The following is a 19242-nucleotide window of genomic DNA, read 5'->3' on the forward strand; positions in this document are numbered from 1 at the left end:
ACTCGAGGTGAATCGTAAGCTGGACAGTGTTCTAGCTGCGATACCGGTATTAGTGCGCAGATTGGATGTCATCTCGGAGAGAGTCACCGGACGGTATGGACATGCTTAAAACCCAAAATTGGCTTCACTGAAGGACTGGAATGATCAGTTTAAAGACTGAAGGCAGAGAGGAAAATTCTCAGCCTGACCCAAACAAATTCTTGTTATCCGAATCTGACGCCCTGGTAGCCTTGAGTGGCAACAAACCCCCATGAAGGAATGCAGACAGATGCTGTGAAAACCCGCCCCCCCGCCTTCGGATTAGTGTACCTCAGCCTGGCGAGGTCATCAACCTGCAGGAGTCGATGTGCTCTGCGCTTCTGCCAAGATCTCCCTCCCACCTGTGACTACAGTGGCTGAGCGCCGTAGATGGCTGCTCTCGCTGGGGGAAACAGGACACCCCCCCCCCCCTCCCGGCCTTCCTATTGGAGTCTCAAGTTGTGTTGTCTGAACACAGTAGTGAGAACAAGGATCGTTCTCCCAGCGGCAGCCAGGTGCCTCTCATTTGACTACTTTCATAAACTACTGTTAGGGCAAAGAATTATTCTGTCTGGAGCTTTCAGCGCTGCACAGATGTTAACTAAATGTTAAAAATATAGCTTACCGCAACTTTGTAAAGTTTCCGGTGACACAGGGCAGCCGCAGCAGAGACAATCTCTGAAAATGTCCGCGACACAGATTCCGTTGTTGTCTGGACGTTTTTTTTTCCATGTTAAGAAACGAGGCGGATGGGTTTCCTAAATCCTGCATCAGTTCAAGCAAGGCAACTTCTTTCTGTTTTTATTCCGTTTTAGTAGCCATTAGCACTGTCCATTGTTGTGTGCGTCAGTGATATTCGGACTACGAGGAAATCGTGCAATGACAAAGGTTCCGCCTTGCTCGAAAAGCAAGCTGTGACTAAATGCGTTAATTTGAACGTGTCATTTTTTCTAATTAATTAATCATAATTAACGCGTTAAAGTCCCGGCTCTAATAAAAATACAATTGGTACTTATGTGTGCATTATTTGGATTTTCTACAAGGAGGTAGAAGTTTGAGGAACGTACTAATCCTGTTAAGGAGACAGAGATCTTAGACACTTGAGAATATCTGTAGCAGATACTTTAAAGGGTGAAAGTTGTCAATCATGTCTCAATAGTTACTTCTCAAATTTAGGTTGGGGAAAAACATCTGTCCCTTCAGAAAAATGAGGTAGCGTTAGCTGGTAATCCAATGACTGTGAGAGTGAATCTGTTTCTCTCTGTAATTGCTTTCATTAAGCTGTAGTTATTTTTATAGCATACCTTTTATTCTGCTTCAGCTCCCTGTCGCTGCATGTGCTGATGTGAGATAAAATCCCTGCTGAAGCCATCAGCAGTGCAGTAATGCTGCCTCTGAATGGACCTGTCACTTAAGATGCCTAATGGAAAATCTGCCAGCACAGTCTAGTTATATCTATTATTGTACACCTGCCACTGGAAGATGACACACACTTCAGCTGGTGGAAGACACGTTTTATCACAGCCATCAGCGATGTCAGCTCGGCGACGGCATCGGTGTTGTTAGCTACCTCAGAAGTGGGAGGAAGTGCCAGTCTGAATATTTAGTGTTTAGAGATGTGGCTGTTTTCACATTATTCTAATAAGACTTAAATGGCCATGATCTGCTGCAGGAAAATAGTTTTTTTCCCAATAGTTCAAAGTGTTCTAATTCTTGCAGAAGTTTTGTGTGTTTTATTGCATGTAAATCACAGATCGTTAAGAGCTTCATCTACAGAAAACTTGCTTTGTCTTAAAATGCTGAAAGTTTCTTCAGTTGGTTTGTAATTTGCTTGTAATAAAGAAGCTATATGTAGGATACAGTTTAATCATTTTTGACTACTATCAAAAGCCAAAATGTGCATTTTAGTTAAAACCCAATTTATTTGCAAAATATCATTAACCAATGAACAAACTCTTAGAAAGTCCTCAAATGAATCATTTACAACACATTAGCAACCAAAGCCAACCCCATTCAATATGGCCACCAACACCCATTAATATAATCAACACAGAAAGGTCCTTTAGCGACGCCTGTTTCTCAAGTTCTGAACAAAGGTTTTATGTGGCAGCAGCTGAAAGTCAAACACTACTCTTATGGAGTGGGGTGTGAAAATACTGACAACATGCAATCTCATCATATTAAAATGACCACGATATCGTTGCAGCCTTGTACAGTACGTCTTGAGGTAAAAAAAAAATTCTGTCTGCTCCACTGGAGCATAACAAAGTAAACTACATAGACCACGATCCTGAATTTTGCATGTTAGCAATGGCTTTTCAGGCTGTTCAAAATGTCATAATGGTGATAGTTATTGACAAATGTACCAATGACTGGTCAATGCAACTTATCTTGTGAGCCTTATCACTGTGAGCCTCCCCACAATATTGCAATAATTATCTTCTCATAAGGTTCATATTGTGACAATATTGTATCTTGAGATTTGGATATTGGTACACCTCTAATGCTGAGTTTACAGTGGGGCAAAAAAGTATTTAGTTAGCCACCGATTGTGCAAGTTCTCCCACTTAAAATGATGACAGAGGTCAGTAATTTTCATCATAGGTACACTTCAACTGTGAGAGACAGAATGTGAAAAAAAAAATCCATGAATTCACATGGCAAGATTTTTAAAGAATTTATTTGTAAATCAGGGTGGAAAATAAGTATTTGGTCAATAACAAAAATTCAACTCAGTACTTTGTAACATAACCTTTGTTGGCAATAATAGAGGTCAAACGATTACTATAGGTCTTTACCAGGTTTGCACACACAGTAGCTGGTATTTTGGCCCATTCCTCCATGCAGATCTTCTCGAGAGCAGTGATGTTTTGGGGCTGTCGCCGAGCAACGCGGACTTTCAACTCCCTCCACAGATTTTCTATGGGGTTGAGGTCTGGAGACTTGCTAGGCCACTCCAGGACTTTCAAATGCTTCTTACGGAGCCACTCCTTTGTTGCCCTGGCGGTGTGTTTGGGATCATTGTCGTGCTGGAAGACCCAGCCACGTTTCATCTTCAAAGCTCTCACTGATGGAAGGAGGTTTTGGCTCAAAATCTCACGATACATGGCCCCATTCTTTCTTTCCTTAACGCGGATCAGTCGTCCTGTCCCCTTAGCAGAAACACAGCCCCAAAGCATGATGTTCCCACCCCCATGCTTCACAGTAGGTATGGTGTTCTTGGGATGCAACTCGGTATTCTTCTTCCTCCAAACACGACGAGTTGAGTTTATACCAAAAAGTTCTACTTTGGTTTCATCTGACCACATGACATTCTCCCAATCCTCTGCTGTATCATCCATGTGCTCTCTGGCAAACTTCAGATGGGCCTGGACATGCACTGGCTTCAGCAGCGGAACACGTCTGGCACTGCAGGATTTGATTCCCTGCCGTTGTAGTGTGTTACTGATGGTGACCTTTGTTACTGTGGTCCCAGCTCTCTGCAGGTCATTCACCAGGTCCCCCTGTGTGGTTCTGGGATTCTTGCTCACCGTTCTCATGATCATTTTGACCCCACAGGATGAGATCTTGCGTGGAGCCCCAGATCGAGGGAGATTATCAGTGGTCTTGTATGTCTTCCATTTTCTGATAATTGCTCCCACAGTTGATTTTTTTCACACCAAGCTGCTTGCCTATTGTAGATTCACTCTTCCCAGTCTGGTGCAGGTCTACAATTCTTTTCCTGGTGTCCTTCGAAAGCTCTTTGGTCTTGGCCATAGTGGAGTTTGGAGTCTGACTGTTTGAGACTGTGGACAGGTGTCTTTTATACAGATAATGAGTTCAAACAGGTGCCATTAATACAGGTAACAAGTGGAGGACAGAAAAGCTTCTTAAAGAAGACGTTACAGGTCTGTGAGAGCCAGAGAATTTCCTTGTATGAAGTGACCAAATACTTATTTTCCACCCTGATTTACAAATAAATTCTTTAAAAATCCTACCATGTGAATTCATGGATTTTTTTTTCACATTCTGTCTCTCACAGTTGAAGTGTACCTATGATGAAAATTACTGACCTCTGTCATCATTTTAAGTTGGAGAACTTGCACAATCAGTGGCTGACTAAATACTTTTTTGCCCCACTGTATTTATGAAATTAAATAATGTCATTTGCTGTTCCTTGGTCTCGCTCTGTTTCAAACATTATTTAAGACCTACCCTGGTTCCTACCAAGTGTGAAGCCTAATCTATACGTCTCCGTCGGCTCCACCAGAGAGAGACGCATGGACGGACGGAGACAATTTGCCTTCATCCTTCTCTGTCTCCTGGGGAGTGTTGCAAAGCAATTCCCCACCAGGACAACAGAGGGCATAGCGCTGTTCTGTGGTATCCTGCCATGTATTCCATCCAAGATGGTGTGTTCATATCATGTTTTTTTTTGTATTGAAGAGACTTTTTAACACTGACAAATTTGTCACTCATCCTCCTCCACCTCTTCATGCACTCGCCATCTTTAAACCCATGTGTCCTGCCATTTCCGTCCACGAATAGAATGCTTGCTGCGTATCTCTTCACTCCTCCAGTCATGGGGGAATAAAACGGTTCATATTTCAGTTTTTCCGCGAGGTATTCTTCAAGCTTCTCTATGTCTGCCTTTAGATATCCTCAGCTCTCTTTATTTTTTTTGAGAGCGCAATGGCAGCGCTGTAAACAGCGGCATACTGACCAATCACAAGCTTCCATTCTCCATCTTGACGGACGGATGTTTAGAAAAGAGCTCTACTCCATCCGTCCTTGTGAGCCTGTCGGAGAGCCCTCAAAAGGACGGATAATGGCGTTGCATGCGTCCGTCCCGACGCAGACAGAGAAGTACCGTAATTTCCGGACTATAGAGCGCACCTCAATATAAGTCACACCAACAAAAAAAGGTTTTCTACACACACACGCCACACTCGAATACAAGCGGCGGTGCAGCAGCCACATGCAGGTCTCCGGCGCACAGCGCATGTATGACCATAACATAAGATAATTAGACAGAAAGATGCTACACGGAGGTTTTTCGTTGTTGTTTTAATTAAACAAAATGAATTTTAAACACGGGTGAACGTGCCTGCAAGTTTAGAAAAGAAAACAGCACTGATAGCATTCACATTTCTGGATGGTTATAAAATAAAAACAGAACTGACACGTTATTACCGGTAATCTGCATGTTTAGAAGAAAAGAACAGCGCTGACACAGCATTAATAAGCCCTGGATGATTAGAAAATAAAAACTGCACACAAAACATGCCTGGTTAGTAAATAAAACACACTTGCCTACCAGAAGAAGTCATTCGCTCTCATCTTCCTCTTGCACACTAAAGCCATTAAAGTCCTCTTCTTCAGTGTCGGAGTTGAACAGCCTCAGAAGAGCTTCGTCACATAGCTTTTCTGTGGCGATGTCAGTGTCGCTGTTGCTGTCATCATCCCGGGTGAAGCTGGCTTGAATGGGTTCTTCCCGCTGCCGTCTCCAGCGCCGAACCTTGGATTCATTCATGCCAAGCTGACGTGCGGCAGCACTGTTTCCCTCCTTTACTGCCAGATCGATGGCCTTCAACTTAAATGCGGCAACATATGAACTCATACGTGTAGTTACCATGATGAGGGGGTATGGATATGAAAAAAAAATATTTGTCGTGCCGGCTGCTTGCACGTGCTAAATTAAAATGAGCACTTTCTTCGATTTCCACTTTTGACTTCCACCTGTTTCACTTTCTGCTAAAGCGCCCCCTGCAGGTGAAGAAAAATCTTCAGTAAAGCTGCACCTCATTATAAGCCGCATGGTTCAAAGCGTGGGAAAAAAGTAGCGGCTTATAGTCCGGAAAATATGGTATAAGCTTTACAGTTAGGTGACTACTACTCCAGATGAAATGTGTAAGACAATCTTGACACCTTTTTAAAATTTGCCTCCATTGCCTCAGAACCTTTTCATGGAACCTAGCCAGCCTCTAGTTAAGGGCCACGGGTCCCATAGAAATCTGACAGTTTATCATTAACATACATCTACTGAACCACTTGAGCAAAGATAAGATATTTCCACCAGTTATTAGCAGAAATGACTGTTTAACCAGCACCGCAGCTTTTAGATCTACAGTGTTTAAATGAACTGTAAGTTAAGTTTCCTTTTTTATCTTAGTTCTTTTAAACCCTTCAGCTTTTTTGTGGTAATTTAAAAAAAATGACTGATATGCAAATTGTAGCATCTTGAGATTCACAGCACTCACACCTCGGAGGATCAGCTAGTTGAAAATTAAAACAGAAAATGAGCCTGACAGGTGCTTGTTTTTATTCCGGGTGAAATCACTCATCAGGCTGGATCCGTTGAGCGAGCAGACAATGTTTGGTGTCGAATTTAGTTCCCTGTAGGCAGAAATGAGGGACTTTTTAATGAATGGTGATGGTGCTGAGACAATTAGAATTTATATGGCTGGAGTGTAATCAGGCATTTTTAAATGTTCTTTATTCACCTTTGATTAAAGAGCAGGCCTCGTGGTATGGGCTCTTTTTCCTGTATTTGATGTTTCACACAGTTTAGCTCAACTACCAGTGTTTGTAAAGCAAAGGATCCATTCAGGCTAATGATGCTCGTGTACCTGCCTGTTGACGTCTTTGAAGCTGCCTTTGGTCCAGGTTATCATTATTAGCAGCACCCTGCCTTGTTGCACCATACTGGTTGGAAACAAATCAGTGAATATATGAGAGCTCCTTTACTCTAAAGTTTGACTGTTTTGTGAAATAATAAAGGTACTGAGGTCCACTGATCCTTTAAACAGCCATTGCTAAATGTCAGGTTATTTTTTTTTACTTTTTTGTAGAATAATGTAGTCTATTCAGTTCAGTTGATTTATATAGCATCAAATCACAAGTAAACCTTACCCACCAGTGTCTTGAGTTAAGTTCATTATGACAATTAGTTCAAAGTTTCCTAAGTAGCATACTTTATGTTTGTAGATTAGACATCTTTGTCATAATTTCAGTGTCATAATTGGTTTGTTAGACAGGAAGGTGAGTTTACTACTTGAACTTTTGAACTACATGCTAAATAACAGATTGCATTGAACTCCTTACCCACAAAATAACAGTGTGGCGATTAAAGGACATGACATTTGTATTTCAATTAGGGATTCGCATTTTCCAAAATTTCTTTAACCAGTTTTTGACTCCCCTTAACGGTTAATAGGTGGTTAGCTGGGAACCAACCAAGCTGAAAAGATGGCAGCTGAAATGGCCGTCAGACTCGGAACATGTTGTGCAGCGGACCGTCTGGCATCAAACACACAGCGCTGCTTGCGATTGTGTGCTTATAAGCGCATTCTGGATGCTCTGGTTTTTTAAAAACACTTTAGTTTACTTTCACTGAATTAAATAATTATACTGACATTTGTTTATTTTATGCACCCTTGCCTTTTTTGTCTAGAACACACATTCTTTATGAAGCACAAAAGTAGTTTTAAACAGATTTGTTTGACCACAGCAGATTATTCTGCTTTGCCTCAATAAATTTATGAATGACCTTTGGCTCAGAGCTTATAGATCATGTTTATGCATTGAATGAGGTTTAATCGGCTTTTTGGGTTGAACAGAAAACTGTTTGAACAGACCATAATTTCCCCTAAGTGTTTTTCAGCCTGTGCAGTTATTTTTGGTAGTATATTGTACTTATTTTCAATGCAGCAGCATCTGAGGTTTGCACGATCATCAGCATCTGATATTGAGTTTTCAGCTGTTTTCATATGCAGTGTAATTAATGGTTAAGATTGAATTGTTGTTTCTTTGTCTCCTTGTCATTCCTATGCCTGGTTGTGTTGAAGCTGTACTTTTGTGTGTTCTATCAGGTGTGCCTGCTGTCGTTGCTGGAAGCTGTGAAGGTCTCACCTCTTATAGAGAAGGTCAGCGACCACAAAGACTTCAAGAAGCTGCTCAGGACGAGGACCAATGTTCTGGTGCTCTACACAAAGACAGGTGAGAATGAGATGGACCCACTCATAATCAGTTTGTAGAGGTTATGGAAATTAGTTCATCAAACAGTGCATCATACTTGTTGGAAAGTTTACGTGTAAAAGTTGTAAATATTTCCTGTTTTACAGTTTCTGTCTGGACAAATGCAGTTTAAGTCTGACTAATTGGTGTTGTCAGAGCACTGTGTGTGCTGGTTGATTCAGATCTCCAGATTTTTCGTGAGGTTTCCACAAAAAGCACAAAGAAACTTAATTTTTATAGTATAAAGTCAAATGATTAGGCTTAGGGTTTGGTATTTTGACATTATCTTTGCAGCCATCAGGGGCAGTTTTGCAAACAAAACCAAATGTCATCTGCATACATTTGACGCTTGGGTCCTCTGCAACTTTTGGGTAAAGTCGTTAATATATAAATCAACGCTAGATAGTTGAGAGTTGATAGATCCGACCCATTGCTTCTCTATGCTCAAGATAAAACTGAAAGCATGCAGCGGCCCCATCTGAGAAAAGAAATGCTTCAAGTTAATTTCGAAGAATTTAGTGGTCTTTTTTCAGGTCCATGAATTCTACAATAGCTATATTTTCTGTATTTATTAGCTGTTTAACATTTGCTGTGAAATAAACCTGAATTGTTTGGGGGGCAGTGGTTGCTGGCAAGGTAATCAACAAGTTGTCTGATTACAACTCTACTCTGCCACATTTTAAAGCTCATCATGCTAATGTTAGTTTATAACCCGTGTCAGACTTGAATTAGATGCATCTATCAGTTAATTCCTGCTCGACTTTACCCCTGGATGCACCTGATTAGCTGATACTGGCGATATTTAAATTTGTAAAAAGGTTCATAAAGCAGCATCAGATGAGGTGCTATGACATTTAGGAGTTTGAAGCTGTTTCGAGATAACAGCAATACACTTTGGTCTTGGCTACATTTCATCTTGCTATTAGGATGTAAACTACCTGTAAACAGTAGCTGTTCAGGAAGCTGCGTGTGGGATGGTAATTATCTACAAGAAGGTTGCAGGTTCCATCCCGGCTCCCACCAGAGGATGCTACTGTTGTGTCCTTGGGCAAGACACTTAACCCACTCTGCCTGCTGGTGGTGGTCAGAGGGACGGGTGGCACCTGTGTATGGCAGTGCGCCCCAGGGCAGCTGTGGCTAGCTACACAGTAGTTCATCCCCACGTGTGTGTGTGTGTGTGTGTGTGTGTGTGTGTGTGTGTGTGTGTGTGTGTGTGTGTGTGTGTGTGTGTGTGTGTGTGTGTGTGTGTGTGTGTGTGTGTGTGTGTGTGTGTGTGTGTGTGTGTGTGTGTGTGTGTGTGTGTGTGAGAAAGGGTAGTTGACTGGGTTGTGAAGTGCCTTGGGGGGTTGTAGAACCCTAAATAGGTGCTAAATACAGGTCATTTGCCATTTTATGTTAGATATGCAGCAGGTGAAATTTAAATGCAGGTGATGAGTAATTAGTAAAGACACGATTGTGATGCATGATGGTCTCATTTCACGTTGCTTATTAAACTAGACAACTGAACGTGCTCCTGATAACTGTTGAGTTCATCTGTGGCTCATCAGCCTTTGAACTACATTAATCGCTTCTCTTTTGATCACGTTGTAATAAAAAGCGATGCTGTGCAGAAGCACTTTCCCTACATCTAATTCTGCATAATTAATAAACTTTCCACCACAGTCTCTTAAAATGTATTTAAAATGGCTGTTTGCCTGCTGATTGCTTTACGGGGATGATCACAGTAGTTGTGTCTCCGTAATGAGGAAATACTTATTGTACAGAATTGGAGCTTAGCTGGTAAACGACGCTACACAGCGTAAATAGTTTCTTCCCACACATTGGAGAATCCCTAATGCCCCCCAGAGTTTTCATTCTATGTTTATTTACAGATTTGTAAGAGGATGAGAAATGCACTCTGGCTGGGAAGGAAGGAAACTGAATCTGCACTGGAGGAATGTCAGAGCCCGGCAGCCACAGATTTATTATATGAGTTATGACACACACCAGCCTACATAAGCTCACTGAATTTGTCTTCCGCATATTGAGTTGGGTTTCTGATTAGTCAGTAGCTGTTCCTTCACACAGGCAGATAATATTTAAGACACTAGAGAGTTGTCAATCCAGATTATCATCCCACGTTTTATCACTTGTTTCATTTCAGGTGTTGATTTTGAGTGTGTGGTAAATGTTGGGCACTTCCTAATGTCTCAGCAGATGTTCATACCTGACTCGTGATTGGATTACCCAAGATGCTATTTAATACCAGGAATGAACAGTTCCAATAACCAGTCAGGATCTGCTTGTTTCCTGCTCCATATTTGGTCATAGACAGATCCTTGGCTGTCAGTTGTTTTTGTTACCAATCCTGTTTGATGTGATACCCTGGGGAGTCATTGCTGTTTCTTCATATCTAAAAATACATTTGACCTGAAGCACCGAGAGGAATTTTCTCTTTTATACAGTAAATAAAACACATTTGGTTTCAGAGAAATATAAAAATGATGAATTGTGTTTCACAGGGAGTTGAATATTACTTTATTTTACTCAAAATAATCTACTTTGCTTGCCATATCTGATATAAATCAGCGATAATAGACAGTGTGTGCTTACAGCTGGTGCAGACTGTTTTCCTTCTTGCTAATAGAGATAAAGAAGTGTACACCACAGCTGCCTTTAGTCTTTTCCACTGGAGATTTTCACGGTTTCTAATAGTTTAAACTCTCCATGCTGTCTAGAATGAGTGAGCGGCATTCAGCCAAGGTTTATTCAAGCTTTCACTCTTCCTTCAGTCCTGATCGGCATTATTGTAAGAGGAAAACGGATGTAACCTGAATCTGCACTCTGAAGGGCTTAGAGAACTCACAGGACCGGTTCCACCAAGCAGTCGTCTTTTTATTCAAATTCAAAGATACTTTATTAATCCCAGAGGGAAATTAGAGATTATTAATTATTAATTTTTTCCCTTTTATCAATTTGTGCTTGAATTGCAGCTTTTGAATATGTTAGTAATGTAGTACCGCATTAACAAATCCATGAGAACTTGGATGTAAACGTCAGTAAATTGAACTTATTTTAATCTTTAAGCGAAACGTGTGTGCAAAGCTACTTCACGCTGGAGGCATCAGCGGCGCAGAGCGGTTTTTTCTCGAGTTTCGCTGCGTGGCAGCACACACCGGCAGAATCTCAGCCGCAGAGCGGCTTCTCCGCCGTGCTCCTTGCTGGACTCGTGAGATCACAAAATCCCTCGAGACTTCAAAGGTCACGGTTTGTTTATTCCATCCGCCATTACATCAAAAAGAAAGAGCTCACATTTGATATTACTGTTTGATGTCATAAATGATGTTGTTCCTCTCCACTGTCAGGACTAAAGCCATGAAAACACATAGTTGCACTTCTCTAGCGATGCTGGGAGTATGTAAGCCGTTAGGTCTCGTGTTTTTGACGTAATCTAAATCGATATGAAATCGCATGGCTGCAATAGTCTTTTATTTTGAAAATTACAGGAGGTTTTACTCTGAAACCGTGTGTGATTTCCTGTCTAGCATTATGTTAACTGTGGAAATGGGCCTGCGGCAAATATAGAACCTGATCCTATATTGTTAGCAGTGGATGATGGTCTCGCCCGCTTTAGTGTCACGCCTGAAAATTTCCACGGCGCAGCTGGTTTGAATCACCCCCTAGACTATAATGAGTTCTATTTGAAGCTGTGACATTGTGTTGCCGTTCCGCATCGCTGATGCTTCCCGTGTGAAGTGGGAATTATTGCTAGTGTAAGGTGATAACGTCTGACAGGAATGCAGAGCTGCATATGAGCTCCAGGATTATTCAGGATGCTGCATCTTTGCTGGTCTCATGAAGGCAGATCGTATTTGCAGGGAACACCAGTTTAATCAAAAATGCAAAGTTGGTGACTAGGGATGCACAATATATCTGCATCAATGTCGGTATCGGCCAATGCTAGTCAGTTTTTAAAATATCGGCATCTGTCCGATAAATAAAACTGGACCGATATTAACAACTGATATGTTTTCCACCTTGTTTCCATTTGTTTATCTGTTTCTGAGGGTGAGGGGGGATCTGTATTTGTTTAGTCATGTGACAGTGATAGTAATAATCTCAGAAGTGTAAATGAGTGTGGTGTGTGTACATAATGTAAATTCAGCTTTAGTAATTTTCAATCTATACAAAATCTGCTGGTTTTAGAAACATTAATGTCAGTTTATCGATATCAGCAAATATCGGTTATCGGTAGGGATGCTCCGATCAGGTTTTAATCTGCCGATCACCGATACCGATCAGCCAAGAGGCCGATCATGGCCGATCAGCCGATTACCGATACCAATTACATAGATTGGCTGTAAGTTGTTCATTTAGCTATGGTGAGTTCTAATGCATGTGTTACATATTAATTCAGAAAAAACATGGTTTTACTTCACGTCAAATTATGTAATATCAGTAACAATTTATAAGAAATTGAAAACATTAAGGCTCTCTTTAGGCTACAAATAGTGCAAAAAAAGTCAATATCTCACATCACCGCCTAAATCAAATTAAGTAACCAAGGATACATTCAGATTCAAATGGAGCATGTATTCTATTAACTATAACTTACAAAATCAAAAATACCTGAGGCCATGAATTATCAAACTCTGTTTATTGTTATACCAAAAATGAAAGTGCTTACCATTCTTATAATGTATAAAATAAGCATGACTCTGTTTCTCAAGGTACTGGTAAAAAAAAAAATAGCACATTTGTCACTTTCTTATAAAGTATAAAATAAATATGACTGTTTCACAAGGTAAATAAAATAGCCCATTTGTCACTCGAACAACATACATATGGTCCTAAAGACCCTGAAACAGAAAACTGGCACAACTTAAAGTGCAACTGCTTTAAACAGGGAAACATGTTGAACAGCATTTGTGTATGCTAAATATTTATGACGTGTTTGACTTGTTGAGAAGCATCATGGGAAGATTCTTTTTAATAAAGAGGAGCATCTCTGCTTTTTCATTCATGAGTCTATTCCTGTGTTCATCTACCAAAATGTTGGATGCAGCACTGAATAATCGCTCACTCTCTACACTTGTGCAGGGTGCAGACAGGTAGGCTTGAGCTACTTTAGCAAGGTCTGGAAATCTCTCCTTATTAGTTTTCCAGAATGCCAAAGGTGATGCACTCCGAGGGATGGGTGGCTCTGAGAGATAGACAATCATCTCTGATGGTGCTGGTCCTGCTGGAGTGTCAGTGTGAGCCTGCCGTGGGATTTCTTCTGCCAGGATTTCACCGAACATGGAAGAAAAGGATCCTGATCGTGGCACTTTCTCTGCTGGTGGTCCTGTGTTGCTGGCTTCAGCTTCTTGGTTTGGGTCCCTCTGAGAGGCCTTTGTGATCAGACGAAGAAGCTGTCTGTGTGTCTCGATCTTGACTGCGTCTTCAGAGTAGAATTTGTCTTTGTACCTAGAATAGGGGTGGGGGGACATCACATTCATTTCTTATTAAACTTGTAGTTTCTGGCAACTTGAAAACAAAATAATTAACTATGGATACGTAAATGCTTACATTTCAGCATTATTTATTTTATAATTTTCTCACCTTGGGTCTATGATGGTGGCCAAACTGTAGAGAGGTTCCTTTTCGATATCAGCAAATCTTTTGGAGACAGCTTCCAGCAATGTGGCCTTAGTTGTCTTCACACCATGATCTGCTGCAGCATCTTTGGCAAGTAGGCGCTTTAAAACCAGCACAGAGGGTATGACATCAGCAGCAGATGCAGTTGATGAGCATATTTCTTTAGTCAGCTCTTCAAAGGGTTCCAGGAGTAGTGTTGTGCTTTCAATCAGGTCCCACTGGGAAGATGTAAAGGTAGCAGGTAGCTCAAAGTCAGCAGCATAAACGCCCAAAGCTCGTTTTTGCTCCAAGAGGCTGCGGAGCATATAATAGGTGCTGTTCCACCTCGTGCTGACATCTTGCTGCAGTCTTTTGGTGGGCTGTCCCAGTTGTTTTTGTACACTCTGAAGTCTTGCATATGCTAATGGAGAGTGCCTGAAGTGTCCCACAATGCGTCTCCCTTTGGCAATACTGTCACTTATGCTGCGCTGTGACAGCACAGCATCATGGATGGCCAGCTGCAGGGTGTGTGCCATACACCCCAAACTTGGTAACCCAGCATCTGCCATAGCTTTCGTCATGTTTCTGGCATTGTCTCTTAGTATCACATGTACCCTATCTTTTGGAATATGCCATGTTTGAAACATTTGTTCAAATGCAGCTGCTAAAGCTAGCGCAGTATGGGAACCGGAAAACTCCTGGGCATGCAGAACAGCTCTTTGAAGTTGAAAGTCTGCATCTATCCAGTGAGCTGTTAAGCTCAGCATTGACACAGGACTGACATCTGAGCTCCAAATGTCACTAGTGAAACTCACAGAGGATGAGACGCTTTCTTTAAGGAGTCCCTCGATGAAAGAATACACTGTCTGGTGGAGCTCTGGGAGGGCTACGTCGGCGAAATATTTACGTCCCGGTAGCATGTAGCGAGGTTCCAAGTGGGTTAGTAGTCGGCGGAATCCGGCGTCTTCCACAACTGAAAAAGGCTGGTCGTCTAGTCCAATAAACTCGATGATTTTTCGGGTAATTTGCTTAGCCTTTTGACTGTCGCGCTCATATGGGCGAGTGTTTCCAAGCGTCGGCTGCGTTAGCTGCCATCTGACTGTGGCTGCATTAGCATTAGCAGGCTTCTTTTCATTGTCTGCGGTGAGCCTCAAAAAATCACCATGCTCCGCCAAGTGTTTAGTCTTTAAATGTCGGATCAAATTCGTTGTGTTGAATTTTTTTGAAGTGCTTCCTCCGCGGGGTATGTTTTCTTTGCAAGTGTTGCAAGACGCAAACTTAATATCACTCTCGCACACCGAAAAGAAGTTCCACACGGCAGACATGTTTGTCTTTGCGGGTTTGCCGCCACGCGCATGCGCACTAAGTGGGGAGAAGCGGAAGGGTGAACTACCGGCCGGGAAGAGTAAGTGCCAGATCGGAAATGAAAGGCAGTGATCGGCGATCACAGATCACACACTTTTGCAGGAAAATCGGCCGATAATTATCTGTGGCCGATCAATCGGAGCACCCCTAGTTATCGGCCATAACAGTGATTATTATCGGATATCGGTATCGGCCCAAAAATTTCATATTGGTGCATCACTAGACTTAAACTGCAGAACTACTTTGGTTTTACTTAGAGGTGCTGAAAAAAATCTATTCAAGTTTGAATCGGGATTCTTATTAATAAAGATTCAGAATCGATTCACAAAGGTTCAGAATCGATTCCAAGAACTCAAATATTTGGCATGTTACAGGTTTGAGATGCACTTTTTGGATCTTTGTTAGGAGAGTCAGTACTCGGTTTACATTTGTGGTCCCATGAATTGAGATGATTTATGTTTGAATCTGCTGATAAGAGGGCACTTGAATGTCATTTTTTCCATACTCAGAAATTTGAGATATTCTCATATTTATTTTCTGAGTTGATAAATGAGTACTCAGGATTACTCATGTAACTTGTTTCTACACATACTTGAAAAGTGTTTTACCGTATTACTTTCAAAGCTACTGTTACGTAACTACAGATTTGTAAAATTTTACAAGGTAAGCAAAAATAAATGTTGCCCTTTGGTCAAAAGATTGCTTCTGTTTACAGTTTTAGAATCACTTTATTTTACATTGTAAATTTGAACTTTTGGAGCATGACCAGTTTAAAGTCAAATAAAAATGCCCCATAGCTTTAACTAACTTGTACAACAAAGTAGTTCATCCTGGAGCTGACACTCTTTGTTAATACTGATTGTGAATCGATTTAAATTGAGAATTGAGAATCGATTCTGAATCTAATCTGCACCCCAAGAATCGGAATCAAATCAAATCGTGAGTTGCTCTAAGATTCACATCCCTAGTTTTACTGTAAGGTCTGTGCTTTTTACATGTTTGGTGAAATGACAAAACTTTTACCTTTTGCGCTCTTTTTTTTTATGGTACAAATGGTCATTAAGCAGGAAGCAGCCTAGTGGATCAATTAACACTTCACATTTATTAATTTTGCCTCAAACCTCCAAGTCGCTGGAAGTCCAAGTTGTACTTGGTGCTTAAGGAAAACCCTGAGCTCAGCTTTAACTCGGTGTTGAAAATAACAGCCACCAGCGTCTCTGGTCAAACCCGAGCTATGGAACGTCTCTGGTAACAAGGTTAATCTCTGTATTCTCTGTCCACAGCCACATCCGGGGAGTCCCACCTAAAGCTGCTATCCAGTGTGGCCCAGACGGTAAAAGGCCAGGGCACTATAGCCTGGGTCAACTGTGGGTAAGTAAAGGGATAATTAAGAAAAAAAAAAAAAACCTCTTCCTGCCCTTTTCAACATTACAACCTCTTTTGTCCGGGGAATTTTCTGACAGCCTGTAAAGAGGCAGAGCAATTTTCTCCTCCCAAAAACGTCTTCGCTGTCGTCCGTCTTTGCAATTTATGTCTTTTTCACTGAAGTGTAAATGGCTTCGTTGTAGCGATTCTATTGTACAAGCACAATCTGGATGATGGTCTCACACTTATTAGGGCTATTGAAGCTCTGGGTCTAGTGCAGCACATGTCTTTATATCATTTCAGCTTTCCAATGTCTGCCTCTATATTGTCTATTTTCACCCCCTGAATGACTACATTTGTGAAAGCATTCCCAAGGTTTCCTCTTGATAGTTTTCTTGGCTTTTTCATGAGGTCTCAACAGACTGTGTGACTCATTGTCCCCTCTAAAAACAGTTACAATTTATTCTTTATTTTTATATAATTTACACTCCTCTTCATTTTGTTTTTGGGTCAAAAGAACAACATGTAATATATATTTAAGTTTACATTTGTTTAACTTTGTTTCTGATAAATTAAAAAATTCAAAACATTCAATGTCTTCTTTAACTCATTCTCTGCCAGCCGTTTCCTGATCGCTAACGGCCTTCGCTGCCAGGGTTTCTCACCGCTTTTACTGTTTTTTTAAGAGTCACAGAACGTTGCGCACTAGGATGATGTCGACGCCAAAACAACCAAAACAACCAAAACAAGGCAGAGACTCACCTCTTACATCAGGAAGAATCCGCGTGTTTCGAGCGTTATCCGTTCTTTCATGTCGAGTTGTGATCGGCAGACGCTTTTCCGGTTCGCGCCTCACTTTTTTTACAGGAACGGCCCAAAACGATCTCCTAACACATGGATGTTCTGCTTCCTGATCACGTGACGTTTGACGAATGCGGATGAAGACCGGCTTTAGAGCTGAGATGTTTGTTCTCTCAGCGCAGGGGCTCGTTCCCACGCCCAAACAGTAAAAAAATGCAAATGACGACTGGCAGTGAACGGTTGGATCTAAAATGACGACTTTAGTCGTCAATGGCAGTGAATGAGTTAATTGCAACATACCAAACTGGCAGACGTGGGAGGGTCCACCCCATAGCTAAGCTAACAGCCTGTATCAATGTGAACATTTGTATTTAATGAACAAAACTTTGTTAGATTTGTGTTTTTATCTGTAAGCTTTTTATACATGCATCACTAAAGAGTAAGAAACTTCTTAGGAGATGCTATTTCCATTCAGTCTATAAAATTCAAATTTGTTTTTCTAATAGATGTAATGAATTTTTAGGCCCGCTCTCGTGCCAAATACTTGTTAAGAGTTTCCACATACTGATCTTTTTCAAATTCAAACTAAGCATTAGTTAGTGGAGCTTTACCTTAATATACTTTCATGTTACGCACACAGAGACAAAGACCGCACAGCGACTCCTATTTGCTTTAATCTGAATCAGGGTAATCACCGAGCCAACTGTTACACTCACCAGGAATTTGTTTTGGTGTGTGGTGCAGGAAATAAAGAAATAAAAAAACATGAAATCATCAGAACATATGTATGTGATATAAAATAGATGATGTACTACGTAATAGACGGTTTATGAAATCTGATGTCAAGAGGTTTGCAGGTGCAGTAAAGAGTTTGTATGTTTGGGAAGAAGAGGCTGCTCAGACGTTTAGGGCTGCCCAGCTGCAGCTGAACAGAAACTTCCTGTTTTTGGTCTGCTGGGTCGCATCAGTCCAAACATGTTGGCAGATTTAACTGAGATGATACTCATTAAGCGATCGTCCATGAGACCCTGATGTAAAGTTCACAGTTCAAACGTCAGCATTAGACGATGCTGAGCAGTGTTGGGCAAGTTACTTCAAAACTGTAATGCATAATTTATTACTTGTTACCCTCATTTTAAAGTAATTCATTACATTACAATATTACTGATTTTAAAATGTAAGGCATTACACTACTTTTGCATTACTCTAAGTTACTTTCACCAAAACAACTTCAATATGAATCTGGTAATCTGACGCTCAGTGAGCTCATGACATATATGTGGAAAGTGATGTGGTGTCTGAGCTAGGATTGCTGTTAAAACAGTCAGATATAATAACAGTGCTTTACAATGATTGTTTATTAAATAAAAGCAACAACAATCTGTACTCTCAGCACGCTGCCATCTTATATTAACTGAGCAGGGAGTGAGGTGGTGGGGGCTCCAAGCCTACATTTGACTTGGTCCCCAAATGCCTTCACATGGCCCTGGATGTGGGACTGACTTCTGGGGTGATCTGATTCTATCACTAGTATAAATATTAAAATGCTTATGTATATTATTGCTTTTCACTGGTAAAAATGTGTATTGGGGATAAATCTGCCTACTTTTTTTCTTCTCAAGCACTTTGTTTTGTTTTCTTGGTTTTATTTGAATAATTTCCTGCCCTTTCTCTCTCTAACCTTCCTGCATGCTGCATGTTTTCTCCGTCTTCCAGAAAAAAACAGTTTCCTAGATTTCCTACTTTCTAACTAATCAGCCAAAGGGATCTACCGAGCTCAAGAAGAAAAAAAAAGCTTAATATGAGCTGCGCTCCAGCAGCAACGAGTTGAAATCACTAGGGCACAGATTATGAACTCAGCTGAAAAGTACATGAAGTACCAGAGAATATGGGCTGATATAAACCATCGCAAACTAATGACTTTGTTTTGGTGGAGCCATTTTGTGAATATAACAGCGGCCGCGCGCAGGATGCAGGTGGAGTATTTGAGCCGTTACCGCTGCGTCCTCTCTGCTCATAGAATGCCTGCAAAGCTGAGTCCATAAATGACGTCATATATGTGGATACTGGATCTTTTTTCAGGCTTCCCGCAATTTGAATTTT

The 19242-nt window shown here is 41.1% G+C and overlaps 1 protein-coding gene across 1 annotated transcript in view; it reads left to right on the forward strand.

Moving 5' to 3' along the window:
- Positions 1-19242, forward strand: part of pdia5 (protein disulfide isomerase family A, member 5) — a 97657-nt gene that overhangs the window by 23324 nt on the left and 55091 nt on the right. Inside the window, exons 2-3 of the mRNA XM_015965905.3 lie at positions 7869-7995; positions 16257-16344. Coding sequence (XP_015821391.2) covers positions 7869-7995; positions 16257-16344 — 215 coding nt within the window. The remainder of the gene's footprint in view (positions 1-7868; positions 7996-16256; positions 16345-19242) is intronic.

The sequence above is a fragment of the Nothobranchius furzeri genome, chromosome 14, assembly GCF_043380555.1.
Source record: "Nothobranchius furzeri strain GRZ-AD chromosome 14, NfurGRZ-RIMD1, whole genome shotgun sequence".
In the NCBI taxonomy this organism is placed as follows: domain Eukaryota; kingdom Metazoa; phylum Chordata; class Actinopteri; order Cyprinodontiformes; family Nothobranchiidae; genus Nothobranchius; species Nothobranchius furzeri.